Below are 22,298 nucleotides of genomic sequence, written 5' to 3'. Positions count from 1 at the left end.
GTACATGTTCAAATGAATTTCAAGTACGCTTATTAATTTAGATCTGTTATACTTCTAACACTATATATTTATTTATTTATTTATCATATTATTTGTTAACCTCTCTATAACCTATTTTATATATATTTATATATGTACACTTTTTACATATAAAAAAAATTGTATCATAGAAACAAAATTTCTTAGCTTTTGATGTATGTAATAACTAAGACATGTTATAGCTCAAATAATTGAATAAAAAGCCCCAAAGTGCATAGGTAATACATTATTCCTATCAACTACACTTTGGAATATATATTAATTCCTCATTGGTCCAAGTGTCCCTCAATACTTATATTCTTATTCGAAGGTGGCTTCCTCGAAAATTTCCAAAGAATTAAAGCATCTTTGCATTTTCTTTTATTATATTCGAACATTGTTTTCTTCACTTCTCCACGCTTCCTTAATCTTTAAGCTTAAATAAAAAAGGGGTTATGTCAGATCATTCAATCTATTTTCTAATTTCATTCTTCTTTGTTATATCACACTCACATTTGATTATTTTTTGCATACATGATCTAACCTAAATTACTATAAATAAAGAAAAATACAAGTATATAGTTGGGTAATCGCATCAATCAACAATGGAGCTGATCTGTCTTAAGCAAGAAGAGAGGAATCTTAGCCCCATCAAAACGGACATGACAATAAAACACCATTATTTACCTTTGGATCCCTTTGTTCTTGTCTATAAATTACCCTCCAAAGCCCCTTCTTCATATAAACTTTATATCCAGTTATTTTTAAAGATATGAAGCCTCACAGCATCTCCAGCGACCATGCTTCTCTGACCCATGAGTCGAAGAGAACCTTCGGAGCTGGTGAGAAGCTAAAGCTTCAGGCTCGTGATGCTGCAAGAAATATTGGAGTAGTCTGTAATGGAAATACTTGTACTACTACAAGAAGAAGTACCAGTCGTCTATGGTTTTCCAAGGAAAACGAAAGACGAAACTGGAACTATGTCGCAGAAGACCCCATTAGAACTCTAATGTTCTTGGCTTCTTGGGGCCACACTTGAGTTTTTAACCTTTTTAAACCAAGTTCTTCTAAATTCAGGGGTGATAATAAAAATAAATTAATATATATAGTGAGAAAGTGTAAATTTAATGTTATTATATTACGAAAAGATGATAATTATTATCTGTTATTGTATAATAATAAATTAAAATATTTATCTACCTTAATTTGAATTTCTTGATGCTATTTAATTTACATATTGACACGTGTATAATTTTGGTTTATTATAAATTTAAAACGCAAATAGAATGCTATTTGAGCTCCAGACTCAAATAGTCACCGGATTTGTGTTTTTGTTGGGAAAGGTGATTTGCTTCGCAACTCTACTGTAGTGCTTCACCAAGTTAGCAGCTACCGTATAAGCGACGCCGTCTCCTCTCATCTCTGCAAATGGCGTCCCCGTCAGATCACAAGGCCACTATAATCGATGGGAAGGCCATCGCCCAGACCGTTCGATCTGAAATCGCCGATGAAGCCCGTCAACTCTTGGAGAAATACGGCAAGGTCTGTACCAATCTGGCAATCTGTCTCTCATCCTAAGCTAGTCACTTGAATAGTTGAACTAACTCATCAACGTATCTGATTACTGTAAAGAGAATAGTCTATTGCCTTACTGTAATTTTCTAAATGCCGTGAGTATTCTTTTGATATAATTTGTTTTGCAGTTAAAAAAATTATCATTTCTGCTAATTACAATGTTACCATAATCGATTGCATAAAATAATTTTTCATGATGAGGGACGGGATAGAAATGCTAATATTCAATTATGAAGAATTGTCGATTTCTATCTTTTTTTTCTTTTCTTTTTTTTTTTTTTTGATTCGTGGTTATCCTGGGCGTTGATTTATCAATTGGAGTATCCCTGCGCAAGATATCACGGAATTAGTTAGATATAGATAAAATACGTGTTCTTGATCCTCTGTTCTGTTGATGTACATCTGCTCGATCAAATTAGCCAACTTAGTCTTCTTGCCTCTGAAATATTCCTAATTTTATTAAACTAGTTAAACGGACTGTTACTGTGTAATTCTCTATATCCTTAGTAAACGTGGATTTTAATGCTTTTTATCTTGAATCTGCTTAGGTTCCAGGAGTGGCTGTTGTCATTGTGGGCGACAGAAAGGATTCTCAAAACTATGTATGTATGAAAAGAAAGGCTTGTGCTGAAATTGGGATAAAGTCATTTGATATAGAACTTCCAGAAACGGATATCTGAAGCTGAGCTAGTGAGCAAGCTCCACGAGTTAAATGCAAATCCTGATATACATGGTTCGTCAGCGGTTAACCATCTTGTTTGGTTGGGATAACTTAGGTAATTTGAAGTTTACAGGAAAATTGTGTGTCCGTTTGGTTGGTATTTTTTCTAGATTTTCTTATAAGTCAGAGCCTTTTCTTATCAAGGGAAAGTAATTTACCTCCTAGTTAAGTTAATTTCTGGGAAGTGACCAATTTGAACCGTACAAGATAGAATGTCTTGGCAACTGATGGCTTTTTGCTGTTGTTTTGACATCATTACTGATGGGATAGATGCAAGCAAGCTGGTTTTGCTTCTGTTTGTCACAATGAGCATTGTTTTTAAAATTTTAATTTAATTGGTTGGTTATATTAACAGGAATAGCAGTTCAGCTACCATTGCCAAAGCATATTAATGAAGAGAAGGTATTGAGTGAAATCAGTCTTGAAAGGATGTGAATGGTTTTCATCCTCTTAACATTGGCAAACTTGCAATGAAAGGCAGAGAACCTCTTTTTGTTCCCTGTCCCCAAGGCAACGTATTTGTTCACAAAAAGCTTTCAATTTAAGTTAGATATTCATGTACCCACGAATAAGCTTTTTTTTTTTCTCTATCAGGGTTGTTGGAAACTTCTATCACGAAGTGGTATAAGTATAAAGGGAAAAAACGCTGTTGTAGTTGGCCGTAGCAACATAGTTGGATTACCAGTGTCACTGCTGCTTCTGAAAGCAGATGCCACTGTTACCATTGTCCATTCCCGTTCTGGTGATCAAGAAAGTACCATTCATGGAGCTGACATCATTATTGCAGCAGCTGGTCAAGCAATGATGGTAATCACAGCCAATTTCTTGCTTATTTATAGTGATGTTATTGCGTGAATACTTCTCTTGAGTGCATTCCTTTGCACATAAGTTCTTAGAGATCGTTGTTTTTTGTACGTTGTTCATTTTGTTAACATTCAGATAAAAGGCAGTTGGATTAAACCTGGAGCTGCTGTTATCGATGTTGGGACGAGTGATGTTGATGATCCAAGTGAGAAATCGGGTTATAGGCTAGTGGGAGATGTAGATTTCGAGGAAGCATGTAAGGTAGCTGGATGGATTACACCTGTCCCAGATGGTGTGGGTCCAATGACTGTTACAATGGTACTCATGAACAACTTGGATGGTGCAAAGCGTCTACTCATGCAGTAATGTTCCATGATTATGTTTTTTTCTGTCAAATATATACTTAAAACTCCTATATTATTCCATTTGTTGTGTCCCTGCAAGTGATCAACAAGAGGGTGAATTTTCACTTTACTAGTTTTTCAGTCTTTATTCAAAATTTTTAATAAAAAAATTATAACTATTAATTCTGAATTAGATTTAAATAAGTTTTTTAAATGTTTTTTAGAAGATTTTTAAAAAATTATATATTATTTTTAATTATTTTTATATAATTATTTTTTAATTAAATAATATATTTACTATAAAATATTTATAATTATTACTATAAAAGTTATTTATTTTTAATTTTAATTTTTTAAAATTGATTAAAATTAATCTCAAATATAAATATTTTTATATTTGCACCGATTTATATAAAATTTAAAGGTTTCGATTAAAATGGAAAATGATATAAAAGTTAGACATTTTTCAATCAATTGATTAATTCAAAAAAAATAATAATAATATGATGTTCCGTCTAGGAATAAATTCCATTTGAATTTATGCGGTTGTTATCACCCTTCTCCTCTTCTAACGAGCTTAGCGGTGCTTCACTTTGTTCTTTATCATAACTGAAAAAGCATTCAGTTATAAAGTCGGCTAAGGTTTGGGTTCTGATGGCTGTCAGAGGTCGGTAAGTAAGACAATACGGGTCAATTTCAACGGATCAAACTAGCATTCGTTCTGAAGTCTATAACCTGTATAAAATTTTTTTTCAGGGGTTGATAAATCATTACCACCCTCTAATAGTTTTTTAGATACATTCTAAACTTTCTCACCGTTAACAATAAAGCAAATTATAGCTTCTCAATATTCATGTTCCTGACCTCAGTCTCTCTGAGCATCTTGCTGATATAAAAAATATGCTTCTAGTTTTCTATCTCTTCTCTTACCAATACGCCACTCAGTGGTTGCTCGGATGCTGTCAAATGAATTAATAGTTCTTCTCCTGCCAAGAGCTACTAAGAACATGCGGGGAGCTAAGGTACTCTTTGAGGTTTCTGAAAGCTTCTTTGCAATCTTATGTCCATTCAAAGTCCGGGACCTTCCTTGTCTTCTTGAAGAAAGGTAGACATCTTTCTGCTGATTTGGACATGAACCTGTTGAGTGCTACCACCCTTCCTGTAAGTTTTTGCACTTCTCTTACATAAGTTGGCTCAGACATTACCAATATAGCCTCTACTTTCTCTAAGCTCAACTCTATGCCCCTTCTACTGACCATGTAGCCCAGAAATTTTCTCCCTTTGATGAAGAAAACACACCTTTTCAGGTTTAACATTATTTTGTATCGTTGTAATACCCTGAAACCCTCTTCCAAGTCAGCTAGATGTTGTTGAAATGTCTGACTTTTAACCACCATATCATCAATGTAGACTTTCACATTTCTCCCTACCTGATCCTTAAAGATCTTATTCATCAACCTCTGATGCGTTGCCCTAGCATTTTTCAATCCAAAAGGCATAGCCCTATAGCAGTATGTTCCATCTTATGAAGGAAGTCTTTTCTTCGTTCGATCTATTCATAGGGATCTGGTGATATACTGACGTAGCATCTAAGGACGATAAGCAATCAAATCCGACCATAAAGTCGATCATTTTATTAATATCAGAAATGGGATAACAATCTGTAGGGCAAGCCTAATTTAAATCAATGAAGTCTATACACATTCTATATTTTTCATTAGCCTTTTTTTTACTAATATAGGGTTGGCTAACCACTGTGGGTACATTACTTTCCTAATAAACTCGACCTCCTCGAGCTTCTGTACCTCTTCCCTCGTGCCTTGTTGCTTCTTCTTCCCAAACACTCTCTTCTTCTGCTTCACTGGCTTGACCTTGGGGAGAATGTTCAGTTTGTAGGTCGTCACTTTAGGATCAATCCCCGGCATGTCTGAGGCTTTCAAGTGAAGCTTGAGATATGTCTTCTGATTAGAGCCATTGCAACCTCCTTTTAGTCCTTTTCAAGATCTGAGTTGATGTTGAAGACCTTGTCGCTTTCTTCCTCGAACAATGGGAAGGTCTCCAGTTTATCTATCGGTTCAGTCCTGACCTCTTTCTTCTCATTTTGGACCTCCATGACTTTAGGGTTTACTTCTTCTAGCTAGGTGCTTGGTTCCTCCACCGTGGCCAAGTACATGACTCTGGCTTCCTCTTGTCTTCCTTGGACTACCCCTACCTTTACTTCCATCGAGAACTTCATAGTCAGATACCGGATGCTAGTCACTGCTTCAAAGTCATATAACATCAGCCTTCCCAAGATAGCATTGTAGTTCAGGGGCAGCTTCACCACGAGGAATATTGCATAGTGAGTTCGGAAAAAAGGTGGTTCCCCTAGGGTGAGGGCCATCTTTATCTTTACTTTCCCTTCTACTGCCACTGGAGTCCCCTCTATCTCTTTGATTGGAGCATAGTCTTTGACCAGCTGTTCCTCGAGTATGTTAATCTGCTGGAAAACCCAGTAGGGCAGTAGGTTCACCTTGCTGCCATCGTCTACTAAAACCTTTCGGACCATGAAGTTGTGGATGACGACTTCTATGACCAAAGCATCATCATGAGGCATCTGCACCCCTTGGGCATCCTCCAGAGAAAAAGAAATGGTCATTGGAGAATGCTCCACAATCTGCATTACATCGATGCTACTTCCCTCCTCGTTCCTACTTCTCTTCTTCTCTCTTCTGCTCATACGGCCTCCAGTCCCCACTGGAACCGTCATTCACTAGTCCCCCTGTCTTTCTCCAGGGTCTAACCCCTGCTGCATTCTGCTATGGTCTCTGGCCTTCCTATTTTTCACGAAGTTTTAGAGGTGTCCTCTCTTAATGAGCCACTCTATCTCATTTATTATGTGGTATCAATCATTGGTATCGTGACCATGAGTCCGGTGGTACTGGCAGTACTTATCCGGGTCCCTCCTGTTTGCTTCTGCCTTCATCGGTTTGGGCCACTGTATGAAATCCTTGTCTTGGACTGTCACGAGCACTTCGACTCTGGATGCATTCAGGGGAGTGATTACGTTGGGAATCTGGGGTTGATAGGGTCTCTGCTCCTTCTTCTCCCACTAGTATTTATTCAACTCTTCAGGCCCCCAGTCCTACCTTTTTTCCTGCCTGTTCGGCCGCTTATCCTCCCCAGTCTTTTCTCTGTCTCTTGCTTTCTTGGCAAATTTACTAGTGGTCAAGGTATCGTCTTGCTTTATATATTTTTTACTCTCTTCATTAACTTTGCCAAGGTGGTAGGTGGCTTTCTATACAACGATCCAAAAAACTCTAGAGAGGTGGTACCCTTCTGCATGGTTTCTACTACTCTGGCTTCGTAGAGCTCAAAAATTTGTAGAGCCTCCGAGTTGAACCTAGCCATATATTCCCTCAGAGATTCGTTCCTTCTCCGCCGAACTGTTTCTAGGTAGCTCGTTTTTCTTTCGACTGGGACCCCGGCAATGAACCTACTGATAAACACGCTGGCTAGGTCCATAAAACTTTTAATGCTCCCTACCTCTAGGCTGTTGAACTATGCTCGGACTGGCCCAGTAAGGGTGGTGGGAAAAACTTTGCACATCAAGGCATCCGAATGGATTTGTAGCTCCATGAACGTCTTATAGTTTAAGACGTGCTCCTAGAAGTTCCCTGTGTTGTCATATGCAGCCATTGTTGGCATCATGAATTATTTAGAGATGGTTTCCTGCTGCACCCATCTCATGAATAGGGATGAGGTTGTTAGCAGGGGGCTGCTATTGTCTCGTGCCTTTAGTTTTGCTAGTAGTTGCTCCTTTAGCCTCTCCAGCTTTTGATATACATCTACCTCTTCTCTCCTGGGCTTTTTCTCCAGGCGATAGTTTCTCTTCAACTCTTCACTTTTTGACCTTTCTGCTAGTTCAGAAGAATAACTTTCAGCCCCATCATTCTCGATAAGCTTCCTTACTACTCGGCCTCTCACTTTGGCCACAGGCTCATTCCTTCTGTTAGCTTATCTATCTCCATCACCTGTCCTCCTGCTGCTTTGCTGATGGGCTTGGTGGTTTAGTGTGGGTTGGGCTCATTAACGTTGAACCCTTCGATTACTGGTGGCATACTCAATGGGGTACTGAGTCTCTTTGTTACAACATCTAACCTGGCCAATGAGCATTGTTTTAGAGTTGGAAAGCCATGTTTTGTAGCTCATGGTCAGATAGGGTGGTTCGAAGCATGGTCCCTGCTGAGCTTGGTGAAGTGTTAAACGACATAGGTGGTTAATTTAGTGGGGCGGTAGGGCCAGAAAATGAGAACTGTGGTCCTTCCTAAGCAGAGCTCATATCGTTTGGGGAGTTTCTGATATGGTTTTTGTCGTAATTGGCCATGCAGATCTCAGTGGGTATGGTGAGGATGAAAACTCCGGTGACGAATAAATTTCCTTCGTTTCCCACAAACGGCGCCAATTGATATATTGAGATCCAATAGCGAGTACGCTTAAGGTATGTATTTGTGAACTCTTCCTGGTTGGCTCATACCTTCTTTTATTCTTTTTCCTTTTATCCTTTAGTGACATATAATCACTATCCTACACTGGCATACACTGTTATTATCACGCGAAACTATACGTAGGGATGTATTGTGCCCTCTCTCACTGCTAGGCGGCCATTTAATTCCCTCTGGCGCCATGTGGACGCTATCGTAAATGTATGGTGTTTGTTGTCCCACCAATCCATCAAGTCAGTTGAGCTGGATTTCTCTATAATGAATCCGAGTCCTATTCAGTTTAGTCTATTTACACGAGGTCAGAGCGGCGCGCTAATGGATGGATCTGCGTAGCGAATTTTGATGAGTCTACAGTTTGGTCTCCCTACATGAGTTTAGCTGTGATTTGAATATTCAAAACCCAATAGTTATCGTGAATAATGTGAATCATCTATGTTGTACATTATTGAATTCATGAATTTGTATTTTGATTAATACATTATTTGCAAACTTTTTAAAAAATATGAATATCAATGAAATATAAAATAAATAAAATAAAAATATGAAATAATTAACAATATTAACTTTAAAAAAAAGAAAAAAACATTAATACTCTGTGTCATTTGAAATTCAAATTTAATCTAATAATTCCTTTTAATATATTTAATTACCTTCATTTGTAATTCAAATTTAGAATTTTTTTTGTTAGGCCAGATATATTTTTAAATTTATAAATTCTAAACTTAAAATCAAAATTCATAATTCAGATTTTTTTGAGTTTTAAGCAGTATAAGACTAAAAATAAATAGAACCATCAATTTTTTAAAAAAGTTAAGAATTATAATTCGTTCATTTATATACATTGTCTGATCGTCACTTATTTACTTAATTATGAATTTATTATAAGTTGAAGTTTAATATAGATGGATAAGGTATCAGCATGATCTGACATAGTTTCTTTGGGTGAGGATATGTACACGATAATGCGCTGTCATACTAAAATTTAAACACACTATTCAAATTCATTTAATTAAATTCGATCGGATTAAATATCGAAACTACATAATTTATTGTCATTCCTAATTTGAAAATAAAGGAAAATAAGTATAGAATTTATTATTAGCTGAGCAGATTTTGAGAAAATCTTGAAATGTGAGGAATATTTTTTTTGTACACTTTTTTTTTATCAACTGAGCATTTTGTAAGGGAAATTTGAGATGTGCATCGCTGTTTTCATGTGATTTGATTTCCGAGTGAAAAGCAAACAATAAGATAAAAATATAAAAAAATATTTAAAGTATCATGCAAGAGTAAAGGACTGAATGACATAGAAGAAGCTGAAAATTTAAGAAAATGAAAAAAAAGAAAGAAAAGAGTTTGCTCTCCAAGAAATAAATTGGAATCCACATATTTATATTTTGAAATTAACTTGATTGACTAAGTTTATCTAAGATTTTTTTTTTTTAAAATGTCTTGGATCAGATTTTGAATTTATTACATAAGAAAGCTTTCATATTCTTAGAGAAAATTTTAAAGCTAAGAGTTTTAATAAGAGTAAGGATTTCTGGTATACCACCATCATCAGTAACTCGTACATTATTGCAGGGCGATTGCGAAGGAGCTGCCACCAATTGAAGCCTTTGTTAAGTAAGCAAGAAAGATATAAGTTTCTGGCTTTTCGAACTCTTCTTGAAAAGAATTTTATTTTATATATATACATAACTATTTTTCCTGTCTAATGTTAATTTTTAATACCATTCTCAGTTATATACAAGTGATTTTATTAGCAACTTATTAGAATTTTTTTTTATAATTACAATTATTTTTTTTAAATTTATCGATTAAAACTAAATTATGTTTACATCAGATCGACCATTAAAAATTAAAATATTTTCAATAAATATTTACTCTATTTATAAATATCAAATTCTCGAATTACTTAAAAAAAAATTGGTACCACTTAACTTGCATGTATTGGACAGAGAGAGACAAATGAAAATTTAGCAAACTGGAAAATACAGTGGCGGTGTGTATTGAGCTGGGAGTTTTTATCTATTCATTTGGAGTTCAGATGATGATGTCCCTAAACGCCACGCCATTTCCTTTTGGATTCTTGAAAACTATGCTATACTTTGTGAAAGCAGTCTGGTTCTTTTCGCAAGATTTGAGAGCAGAATGTGCATGATAACAATATCAACGTCTCTTAACTCATTATTTTAATTATATACATATTTAATTTGTTGTACATAAATAAATTTTGTAGTAAATATTTGATATAAAATTTATTATCCTCAAAAGTCTCGAATTCCCTTTTAAATATAAAATACTCTTAAAATTTAAGAGAGCAATTTTTACCTTAATAGACCTATTTGATATAAAATATTTCTTTAATTTGCAAAAATATTTATTTGAACAAGCAGAACAGCAACAGCCTCAAATGTGAGAATTCTAAATCCAAATTTTAACAAAAATGCCTTTGTGTAATTGATATCTGTTGATTGAAAATGAAACAAATGTTGCTGTTTTCTCACTCACAAGTTTGGGCATCGAAAGTTTAATACCTCCAATTACTTTTTCAAGTATATTACATCAAATCCCAAAAATTTGAAATGCAAACTCTTGAGGATCGCCATGTGCCTGTGGAGCATTGGATGGCAAAAAAGGAAGCGAGTGTTAAGCCATGCATTTCTGTCTCCGAGGCCTTGGAAGGTGCAATTGAATTGCCTTTCAGGAACCGGGAAAAATACCATAGTTCCACTTCTTTAACGAGAAGTCTCCGTTTCAATGTTAATTGTGGAGTATTTTTAAAATTTAAAAAATAATATTTTGATAAAAAATTTTAAATTTGAGCCTTCAAATTATATGAATAAATAGTTAACCCATTTTCTCAATTCTCTCCCATTGAAGCTCAAGAAACCTCATGGAAAATCTCGACTCCTTTTGATCCAAAAAGGAAGAAAACCCCATGCATGCTCTGAATTAGACCAATCAAACCCTTTTTTTCTTGTCAATTTAATCATTTTGTCTTCTGCTCTTGAATGGGTCGTCAAGGATCCACCTTCCCCTTGATTAAAGTAAAGAGATTCGTGAATGGCTGCCAATGTTATTAACGAAAGAATTTTTCTTCCATTTCCAGGCAGGTTGGTATTAATCTGGTACACCATTGCTATTATTATTATAATCCTTAGAATAGGACAGCCATGCTGTTGAAGGTTGTTGGGCGAACCCAAGAAGAAGCTTTTTTGGGGTCTCAGATGCCTTACTTGTTAGTCTATTGAAACAGTCTTAATTAGGTCTGCTCAGGAATAAAGACTTCTATTAGCCATCTAATTACACAACTGCCATATGGATTTCTTAATTTTGACAAACTACCAATTCATATATATTGATATTAAAAAAAAAAAAAAAATTAAACTTGCTTGTGTTGATCAAGGCATAGTCCATTGAGAACTGCATATCTTGGATCCAAAAAAAATAATAATAAAAAATAAATAAATAATAAACTTTAAAATATAGTTGCAATTTTGAAGTAGCCTACTGCCTAGTGTCATCTCTGTAAAAATATGACAACAAGAGGACTGTCATTGTCCTTTCCCATTAACCACTGCTCTTAAACAAGTTACCTATCACATCAGCACCAGCTCTGGCACAAGTTCTATATAGACGCACAATCAAAGAAAGAAAAGCAAGAAACAACGATGGCCAATCCCTCCATCTTTCTCCTGACCTTCTACTTACTTCTCTCAGCTCTGATCATCTCCTCACCCGCCGTTGACGCAAGCGGAGACCACAAACTGGGATGGATCCCAACGAAAGCCCAATGTCAAGGCTCTTTAGCAGAGTGCATTGGAGAAGATGAACTCCACATGGGCTCTGAGATAAGCCGGCGGATACTGCAGACGACCACCACACAGTACATAAGCTACGGAGCGCTGCAGAGGGACACTGTGCCATGTTCACAGAGAGGTGCATCCTACTACAACTGCCAGCCAGGTGCACAGGCCAACCCCTATTCCCGTGGTTGCAGTGCCATTACTCGGTGCCGTACTTAAGGATCGTTAGAACCTGCTGTTTCTCTTGTCTTGTTAATTTGTATTGGATTTCTTGTGTAAGATATGACACTGCTACAAAACGATGTAACATGTCTTAATAAACTAGAATTAATGGTTCATGTTAATGTTTCTTCCTATGATTGTCTTCTTTGATATATTCTTCTTCTGAGACACTGGATCTATCGGTTTAGTGATATATCTCTAGTTATTGAATCAAACCAGGTCAAGCCATAAACTTCCAAGTTCCATCTTCCCTGTCGTTTTCACCTTGATTTTGCTAAACCATAAACAATAACTCCATATGAAATTTAGGATGACATCCGATGTAAGACCTTAAGGTTCATGATATTTAAGGCGCTCTACGTTTTATGGAAAATATTTTCAATATTTTTCACATCTTTTAGTATTTTGAATAGTAAGAAAAATTAGTTGAGAGAAAATACGATACATTTTAAAAATTTATTAAAACTTTTATATATAAGTTTATTAATATATTTTATTTTTTAAATTAAAATTAAAAATAATAAAAAACAAATTATTATATAAAATATATTTTTATTGGATAACATTTTCCGTAATAAATATTTATTTATAAAAAAAATTTGTTAAATATAAATTATTTTCTACACATCAACGGAAGTTATTTTTTATAAATAAATAAAAATTAATCTAGTTAATATTACTATTATTTGAATTTGTTCGTACATCCAATTATAAATAAAATCTATTTAATATTACTATTATTTGAATTTGTCGTACATCCAATTAAATTTCATGATATAACTATATATATTAATTTATACAAATATAATTTTTAGTTTAAAATATTATATATTAAAATTTATATTTAAAATTATAAAATTTTATATTTAATTAATAATTTTTATAAATGGGTTTAGATAACAAGCAGCAGCCAGAATGGCAACAGCTAAGGACAAAAAAAAAAAAGTGAATTGATAGATGCAATGACAGGTCTATTATTACGGTTCCAACACTGCCAATAGTTGAACTAGCAAAATCTCTGGAATAATAACAATAATAATGAAATGCAAAAGTATTGGTGGATTATGTGAAAACGCCGAGCCTTCTCAGCCACTTCAGAAAGATCAAATGCAAAAGGGATAATAGAGAATTGCAGCATCCCTGGTAATAAATCTTTGAATTTCAGGCCACAGAAATATAGCTGGACAAAAATGAAGTGCTTAGGTAGTATTACATTGTGGGTTATATCACATCTTTTCCTTTGGCAAGTCACAACAGATCTCTAATGAAACTTGTGAAGCGGACATCCAGATAACTTTCAGATGATCAGAAAAAGAAAAAAGTAGACAACTTTGTTGGGCGCTGAATCAATGAAACAGGGATCACGAGCACAATGAAATTTGATTTCTGAAAACGGAAAAAGAGGTTCTCATGAAATTAAACTAGTCTGCCACAGAACAAAAACAACTATGACCAACTCTAAGCTGAACCTTCTTCTTGCTTGTCTTCACATGGCTTTTGCTTAGATGGGGCCAAAGGAGAAGGTGAACCCTCCACTCCCATCTCTGCTCTCAAGTCATTTATGCTCTGCTCCAAATCATTTATGCGAGTTCCCATCCCGTCAAGTGCATTGTAAGTTAAGAAAGCAATGAAACTCGCATATTTTGAATCAGTTATACAGCTAAATGAACATTGAAGAGGGTAAAGGCTAAAGTTCTCATTAAATTTTACATGGCAGACAAACAACTGGTACCTAACCAGTTTACAATATTTCCTTTTTCATGTATGAAAGTCCATCAAGTTCAATAACAAAGAAACTGAACATAAAGTTAGCATTGGCAACTTAAAGCAAATGGGAAGGATATTCGTCGTGATAATGGAGTCGGACATTGTTTGGAACCTGGATTGCTGCAAATAAAATTTTAGTCAGCAACAGTGACAGAAAAACAAGGACAAGAGGTCCAAGTAATAACTCACCATCTGCTGAAGAAGATTTTGCACCTGAAAACGTAACACACACAAAAAAAGGCATCTTTATAGATGTTATAAGAAAAGCACAAACATACTCAAGCTAAAGCCGAATATAACAAAGGTATGATATGAAAATAAAAAGGATTTTAAACTATTTAAGGGATCAAGGACCAAATATTTTGAATATGACAAAACCATGAGAGCCAAACATGTTTTGAGTTTGGACTATATGAAGAAGGAATATCTTGACATTGCCTCCATCAGAATAGCTTATATATATAAGCATATGAGAAGCTCAATAGTCATTATAACGAACTGATCTTTGACAAATGATATGCTAGGCCTACAGCGATTCAAAAGCTAAATAGTATGAAACCAAGCAAGTCCACGAGGTAAAAAAAAAAATAATACAATCAAGTACAATACTGGCTTCCAGCGGCTATCCTTTCTCTCTTTGTTTTTGCATTCATTAATAAATATTCTATATATGACTTGAAAGAAAGTGTTTTTTCTTCTTTTTTTTTTTCCGGAGATAAAACTTAGAAAGAAAGTTAACATCTATTGAAACAGTAATAAATTTAGGACAAAGGAAAAAAGAAGTGGAGGGTTGGAGGCCAAACCCACTTCATCTGTGCTTCTCTTTAGCTGACAGTTGATCTTCCTTGTAGGGATACTGAGATGGAGCAGACCACAGAGCCCAGAGGATAACTAAATGCAGACATAGAAGTAGTGCTGATGAAAATTTGGTGGAAGGATAAACATTCCAGCAATATTCCACGCCTACAAACAGAATCAAACTGCAGACAGAAATACCAGAACAGAAAAATCAATAGCTACACAGCAAAATATTATTCAGTGATTATTATATAATGTGTAGCAAAGTGGAAAATCTACCGTAGCCATGTAGGGAAAGGAGTTTTCCACAAAAGATATGGTAAGCTATAGAAGTACCTGCAGTAGCAGATATACAATGAGAACTATAGGAACTTCAAATTGAAAGCTCCAAATTGTTCAACTGTAATCCTGGAATCATGATTATGCAATGCACATAATCTTAAGAAGGTAGTCGTGCAGATTCAACTCGCAATAATTTGAAGTGGGATACATTCATTAAAGTAAAAAATGCCTTGCAAAGCATGTATTTGTCAGGACACGTGGACAGGCAGCCAAAGCTTTAGACTATATGCAGGGAAAATGGCTGTGATGCTTGGTCCAAAGCTGATGGCTGAAGAACATATGTCGCTATCAAAAAAGAACAACTATTGGCTCATAGATAAAAATTTGATTATGATTAGCAGCACCAGCACACATAGCAGCCTGAATCTCCAGATCCAGTAACCATATATCTGTTTTACGTCTATTTACAGCATAGCAAACAGCATAGAATAGATTTCCCCTTGGTTATCAAAGAATCACATTCAATTCAACAATCCAACAGCTTCATCTTAACATTAACTCAGAGTTCAAGTTTCATAGAAGTTTTCTTGAGAAATCCAACTGAAGTATGTTAAAGCATAAGCACCAGTGTAGTCCTAGGTCCATAACATTTTTGGTTGAAACTTTGGAGCTTTCACTACAATGCAGAGATATTCTTCTAATGAGCAATTGTTGCAGTTATAGTTAGCCAAAAGATTCACAGATCAAATGAATAGATGCAGGATAGGATGAAATGGAATGAACAGGGAAGGACAATTGGACAGAGAGAGACAAAAAGATGAAGGTTTTCTCAAAAGCACAAACTAGATATACATAGACAAGCATCAAGGGAAGTAGAAACCACAATAAAAAATGAAGTTGTGAAAGCAAAACTACCATGAATAGAACTGATAATGCAGCGAGCGCGCACATACAATGCCAATGAAGTTCCCAGAAAACATCATTGTCACAATATCTGAACCAATCCAACCAAGATTCAGTACACAAGCGATAAAGAAAGAAAGAAGCAAGAATTAAAATGTGAAGAAGACAGTGGCAGAATAAAAAGAAAAGGATTTCCAGCCACTCTCCTAAATCATAATTATAAACCAAGATGATCAAACTCACGTTCTTCCTTGAGAATCTTGAAGGATGAACCACTAGAACTTGTGATAGCAGATGGTCGTCTAATAGATATGACCTTGGAATGCAAAAACTTAAAAAGTCCTCCTTCATGTCTGCAAATGACCAAAAGTAGCAGATAAACAACTTCAAGCAATCCAGAGATTTATTGACTAAAATGTTTTTGAAGCAACATTGCCACAGCATCATAAGCATAACAGAAAAGATTTTGCATATACACAGACATAAAACCGCATCACCTAGAGAAATGAAATTATGATATAGTTCGAAATGCAAAATAGTGTCAAGGATAAGAATGGCCAAGTCAGTGGCTGACAATGAGCATTGCATGTCTCAGCAACTCTCTGAGAGCTGCACGTGGAGTTGTAGACTGCCAGTACAAGCAATTTGTATAGAATTCACCACACCAAATTGAATAAAGTTGCATAAATATACCAACAGAAGGATATACTTACTATGTCGATAAGTAACAATAGGTCTCAGATCAAGCAGACACAGAATCCAGCTTACAACTTACAAGGGTCCTCCAAAGATCCACCCTAGTTGGAAGAGATTTCTTGCATGCATTTACTACTAGACAACACCTAGAATAGGAGTTGCAGTGACATAACCTATTCCATTCATAACCCATAGGATATGCTTTTAAGCAATACAAAGCACAGAAAACCAATCTTTTTTTATCTTTGAAGTTCCTTGTCAAATATTTTATTAGCATTGAAAAAATGCAACAGATCCTTTTAATTCACCACCTATTTGCCAGTATGAATTTCTATTAATAATTAAAACTGAAAGAAATAAGCCACTTACTTGCACCATCTGTAATGGGCAAAAGCTGCAAGCAATCCAAGGTGAGCAAGCAGCAATGAGACTGCAAATTGCTTTGATACAAAAAATGGTTCAGGAATGAACTTGAAGTTAACGGACCTGATGGGAAACAATGAAAATTACATTTCCAAAAGAGCTCATTGCACCATGCATAAGAGGATATGTACAAAAGTCCTAACTGCTAAAGAAAGTTAAAGCATGATTGCATGTTCAAACAACCATCCTAACTGCAGAAGTTAGGCTCTAAATGCATCCTGGCAAAATAGTAAATGAGATGACAAAACATAAATTTATCAACACGATTATAAACTTTCATAACTTGAATACTCCCTGCCGCATCATCAGGATGGTAGTATAGTTAGTATGCTACAGTTGATTAATTGATACACAGAATAGTTGTTCCACCTTCCCTCTTTTGTTCCACCTTCCCTCTTTTCTCCCCTAATGTCAAGTTAATACAAAACAACAATTCTGCACCAAACCCAGCTTTTCACTGTCTAAAAAAGGACACTCAGACAAACATGCATCTTCATGACTACCTATAGACTACTACAGAAGTCCAAATTTAGCTTCTCTGTAGGAATATACTGAATCTTGTAGTCAGAGCAAGAGATACCCACCCATGTTCTCCTGGCTTGATAACATTATATTTATTTCCTTCGGAGTAACAAATTCAAGAATGAAAGATCCATACGCATTTGTTTAAATCAACCTTGAGGAAAGATGACCTCCATCAGTCACACGTGAATTGTGAAGTGAAGTGGTCAATATGAGCCCATACAGACAATGTCATATTGTTTTAGGAAAATAATCCAATACTTTCCATTCTTTAATAAAAGGAAACTGAGGTTTTTTTGTTTACTTATACCTAAATGATCAGACTAATTTATGTCAAGCAAAGGTATTGAAAAATCTTTTGCATCATGGAGTCAAATAAGAAGTACCAGAAGTGGATGAAGACACGCCCAAGGTTGAATGCTCTTGATATATATGCAATTGGATAAGAGGCTAAGAAGGGCAGCCCCAACAGGATCTGCAGAACCGTCCACCAAGCATTTGCAAATGAATGAACTATTGCTAAGACAATGCCTTCTTCACAAAATTACTTCCAATACTACTCGAACTCACCTAACAACATTCCAAAAGAAATTAAAAGATATTGCTATCTTGCTTTTCACACTAGAAAAAAACCTACTAATTTTGTGACAAAACTCAAATTTTATACATATGACTTTAATATGCATTCTCAGCCTACATAAAACAGCAGTTTTGGAGGAACAAAAAAGATAAGCACCTGCACCAATGCTGCACCAGATAATGCCACTATGACGCCAGTAACATCCATGGCCTATAAAAAGGTGTTTAAAAAGAACAAACAATACTGGCTTTACCGCTTTAGTGATATAAACAAAAACTCTAAGAAATTTAAACAATTGGATGTTAATGTACCTTTAACATAAGGAGAAATAGAGATGGAGCATAGAGAAGTACATTCATCTTTATTGAAACAGCCCCACTATACAAATCAAGAAGAAAGTTAACCAACTTCATCCGATATCAGAATCTTGCAGTAAGAAAGCAAATGTCACCTGAAAAGAATCAGCCCCAGATGCCAATGTTGACAAAGAAGCAAGGCCAATGCAGCGTGGAGAAGAGTCATTGCAAAACAGTCATTAAAGAGACGCAGCACAAAGATTGAGTGCACTCTTTTTGAAAGGCAAAGCAAGATAAGTGCCCACCATGGAAGCTGTAAAAAATTTTATTAAAAACCAATATCTCAACAAGGCCAAGACAGAAGAAAACTGGCTAAAGAGAACTATGAGCCATTTTATGGATATCACTAGGCGCCATTTTCAACAAAATAAGAACTAGGCACCAATAATCATAAAACAAGAAAAAGTTGCCATACCTCATCAGTCTTCACATAGATGAATAAGATGATACTCAGATTAATGATGTATAAAATGCCAAACAAGATCTGCAACCATAGAATAAATAGAAAAATGTGAGCACAATTTTGCACGATTGCATATAAAAGCCCAGAAGCAGTAGTCTTTTAGCAATGAAATGATTACTAAAAATCAATAAGTGATGACAGAAACAAATGAGTGTTAAGTGTCAACCCATTCATGGCAGGGCCAAGATCAACATTGGTCAAAGGTCCAGTGACCAAAGCTACTATTAATAACCAGTCCTAACTTCAATTTTATACAGCGGAATTCAAATTTATACCAGAGAATACTACTTGAAAGCATAATGTTCAATGCAGTACAGAAACAACAATTTTATTTCTTCAAGTGGTTCAAAAACATACCCTCTGAAACGGTTATAAACTGACAAAATTATCAGAGATTACCTGAGCTGGATAGACATCCCCTCCTGTAACATACTGAATGGCAGAGTAAACATAAAGAAACCCAGCTGGGTATACCAGCGGCCCAGTATCACCTTTCAAGTTGCTGTAGTCCCTTTCTCCTTCAAGAAACCCAGTTACCTGTTCATTAACCAAATAATTCATATAATCCCGTTCATCAAAACTAATAATTAAAGCTACCCACAAAGCAAAATTAGCTAATGTACGTTTGATCACTGGGAAACTAATGGCAAGTGAGGGAAAATTTGAAACTTTACTTGTTACGCTAGAAAAAAAAATAAAACAAAAATCCCACAATAAGCAGAAATATAAAAGTTTAAGGTCCCTTGTAGTCTTGCACAATGCACCTGTGACATGTAAGCGTCCCAATCAATCTTTGTATCTGAAATCAATCAAATACTGATGTTACCACAAAAAGCTTCTCTGTAAAGACAGATAAACATATTGAACTATAGAGAAACAGAATCAGTGATCTTACAAGGAACATAGGCGATGATAAGAGCGACAAGGAGGGCATCCATGAAAATTAAAGCCACAGCGAAGGCTACTTTTGGATTTTTCAAAAATTTGAAAACAGAAGCCCTGGGACTTTGCGACGGCTTGACTTTCCTCGATGATGATTTAGGTGCCATGGCTTCAACTCTCTGCTTCGTTACGATTGGAGAGGAGTAAAGTTGCAACTCAGAAAAAAAAATCTAAAAATAAAGATTTGTGTGTATTTTACACATTGTCAAGCACTAGATCTGGATTTTGTTTTGGGTCACAAAGAATGCTGTAAGAGAGAAAATCTTCAATTGAATTTCCCCAGTTGGTCTTTTGCAGGCTTAATTTCAGTTTAAGCTTTGCGACTGCTTGATTTAAGCACGGCTCCCAAATTTAATTTGTGCAGTTAAAATAATTTTTAGTTTTTGAGTAAATTACCTGAAGTCCTCAAAATTTACCATTATTCACCGCTTCAAGTGTTTTAATAATCATATTATAAAATGTCTTTATTAAAAGGCTCAAATTTCCATCAAACTTTAATGTTTTTATTAATTTTAGTCATTTTTTATTATGTCAATTTTATTTTAAAATTCTTTCATCTATGACGAACTGTTGATACAATGCCAAATCTAATAATAAAAAAATGTTTTAAAAATAAACATTTTTTTTATCATGTCTTTAAGTTTATTACCAATAAGGTTTAAACAGTTTCATTTAATTTATAAAATTTAACTCATAAATATTAAGTATTTATAAATAAATTTTAGAGAAATTTATTATTTTATTTTTAGTATTGTTATTATTAATAAATCAGTTTTCATATGTTTTAGAAATTTATCAAAATATATTTATCTTTTCTCTCTATCCATAAAATAATTAAAATAATTATTCCATTATTTTATTTATTAAAAATAAATAAAAATGAAGAAAAAAAATTTTAAAATTAAATTTTAATCTCAAATAAAATTTTTTATTTAATCTTTGAATATTATTATTATTAATAAATTAATTTTTATATTTTTAAAAATTTATTAATATATTTTTATTTTTTATCATAATTATTAAAATATTTTTTTTATATCTATTAAAATATTTTTATTTTTTTTCATATTTATTAAAATATCTTTATTTTTTCTTATCTCTATTAAAATATTCTTATTTTTTTCATATCTATTACAATGTTCTTATCATTTTTTTATCAATTTAATCAGCAATTAATTTAATCGGCTTTTATTTTAAAAAAATTAATTAAATTTATACTATCAATTAAAATATATGTTATACAAATCACGATTAATAAATAAAAAATATTATAATCAATAAATAAATTTTAAACTCTATATTTTTTTATTAAAATGAAAACTGGAAATTAAAAGAGTAAAACTTAAAATCTCTCATATTTAATCAGATACACTTCATCACCGGACTAAACCTATAAATACGTGGGAATAATTATTTTATAAGTAGTTTAAAAAAAAATACCTTTAAAGGTGAAACAATATAAGTAAATTTCCTGGATTATAAAAAAATAAAAAGATATGGAGTTGTTGATGTAAAAGTAGTAGTTAGAGTCATAGTTTTATTTATGATATAATGATTTTTAAATTATTTTTAAAAAATTTATTAGTTTTAAAATTTTATTAATTTATCTCAATATCAAAATTATTTAAGCAGAATGTTTATATAAAATTAAATTATTTAATAATTTATTAAAATAATGATTAGTCACTCTATTGTAATTTCATTTAATAAAAAATAATATATATATATATTTAAATTATAATTAAAATCATACAAAATAAATAATATAAATATTTAATATAGATTAATTGAATTTTTTTTATAAAAAAAATAAAAAATTTAATTTTATAAAATATAAAGATATTTTAATTATATAATTTTTTAATAAAAATAAATAATAATTTATTTAAAAATTTAATAATGATTTTTATTTATTTAAAATTTAAAAAAACATTTATATAAATATACCTAAATAATTTTAAAAATTCAGGGCCACTCTTGGCCTAGTGTACATCCGTCCCTGATTGGGATCCCTTCTGAATTGGCATTGTGAAGTTTTCTTCTGTTGTTTTTCATTTGGTATTTCTTTCCAGAGCGTTTTTTTTTTTTTTTTCGAATCTGGAGTTGTGGTTGTGTTTTTAATTTGTTGGATGATGGAGGTCCCCTCTCCTCCATGGTTGTATTTTTGTTTTTACAGGTATGGTTTCATTTGGTTTGAGAGGTAGCTTTCTGATCTGTGGTTTGATTTGCATGGCTTGGGTGTGTTCGTGAGACCATATCGACGGCGGAAGGAGGTTCGGCGGATGCAGTTGATGGTACCGATGTCGAATGACATATGATTGACCTCTCCTCGGCTAAGATGAGATTATGAATGTTTAAGGCTCTATTCTCTCATTTCTTCTGTTTGCTAATGAAGAGTTCCTTCTACTACTGCATTGGTCTTCTTGAGTTTGTGTTTCTTCCTATCTTTCTAGTGCTTTCCTATTGTGGTGTTTCTTCAGTGTGGAAGGTGGTAGATTTGCAAGCTGCAGTTTCCTGTTCTTTGCAGTAGGTGGTTGTGGGGATGGTTATGGAAGGTGCGAATAGGACATCAAAAAACTCCTCAAT

At 33.9% G+C, this 22,298-nt stretch overlaps 1 protein-coding gene and 1 pseudogene across 5 annotated transcripts; one reads left to right on the top strand and one right to left on the bottom strand.

Annotated features, from left to right (window-relative positions):
* Window positions 1-596: 596 nt before the first annotated feature.
* On the top strand, window positions 597-3,592 carry LOC110614551 (annotated as a pseudogene).
* Window positions 3,593-13,099: 9,507 nt separating this feature from the next.
* On the bottom strand, window positions 13,100-20,044 carry LOC110615603 (dol-P-Man:Man(5)GlcNAc(2)-PP-Dol alpha-1,3-mannosyltransferase). Of its 5 annotated transcripts, XR_002488028.2 has the most exons (17): window positions 19,666-20,042; window positions 19,535-19,569; window positions 19,170-19,307; window positions 18,723-18,791; window positions 18,403-18,560; window positions 18,263-18,329; window positions 18,108-18,161; window positions 17,758-17,846; window positions 16,796-16,912; window positions 15,974-16,083; window positions 15,743-15,821; window positions 14,825-14,881; window positions 14,555-14,727; window positions 13,937-13,960; window positions 13,825-13,867; window positions 13,450-13,584; window positions 13,100-13,366 (listed from the first exon to the last, which is right to left on the bottom strand). XR_002488028.2 is itself a non-coding variant. In XM_043956894.1 (15 exons), the coding sequence occupies exons 1-13, from the start codon at window positions 19,817-19,819 to the stop codon at window positions 14,556-14,558; spliced, it is 1,299 nt and encodes a 432-aa protein (XP_043812829.1). In that variant the 5' UTR covers window positions 19,820-20,043; the 3' UTR covers window positions 13,100-13,584; window positions 13,825-13,867; window position 14,555. The 5 variants fall into 5 exon arrangements, 3 of the variants coding, with proteins under 3 accessions (XP_043812829.1, XP_021613262.1, XP_021613263.1); XR_002488027.2 differs by having other exon boundaries at window positions 13,100-13,584; XM_043956894.1 differs by lacking the exon at window positions 13,937-13,960 and having other exon boundaries at window positions 13,100-13,584; window positions 19,666-20,043.
* Window positions 20,045-22,298: the final 2,254 nt, after the last annotated feature.

This window comes from Manihot esculenta, chromosome 5 (assembly GCF_001659605.2).
Source record: "Manihot esculenta cultivar AM560-2 chromosome 5, M.esculenta_v8, whole genome shotgun sequence".
NCBI classification, from domain to species: domain Eukaryota; kingdom Viridiplantae; phylum Streptophyta; class Magnoliopsida; order Malpighiales; family Euphorbiaceae; genus Manihot; species Manihot esculenta.
This window is presented reverse-complemented; position numbering and strand designations above follow the sequence as displayed.

Excerpts from the sequence above, each read along its gene's own strand:
- LOC110615603 (XM_043956894.1), bottom strand. The coding sequence starts at position 19,819 with ATGGCACCTAAATCATCATCGAGGAAAGTCAAGCCGTCGCAAAGTCCC. Across the intron at positions 18,162-18,262 it reads TATTTCTCCTTATGTTAAAG|GCCATGGATGTTACTGGCGT; the intron begins GTACATTAACAT and ends ACCTTTTTATAG. Across the intron at positions 16,084-16,795 it reads GCCCATTACAGATGGTGCAA|ACATGAAGGAGGACTTTTTA; the intron begins GTAAGTGGCTTA and ends GGTCATTTGCAG.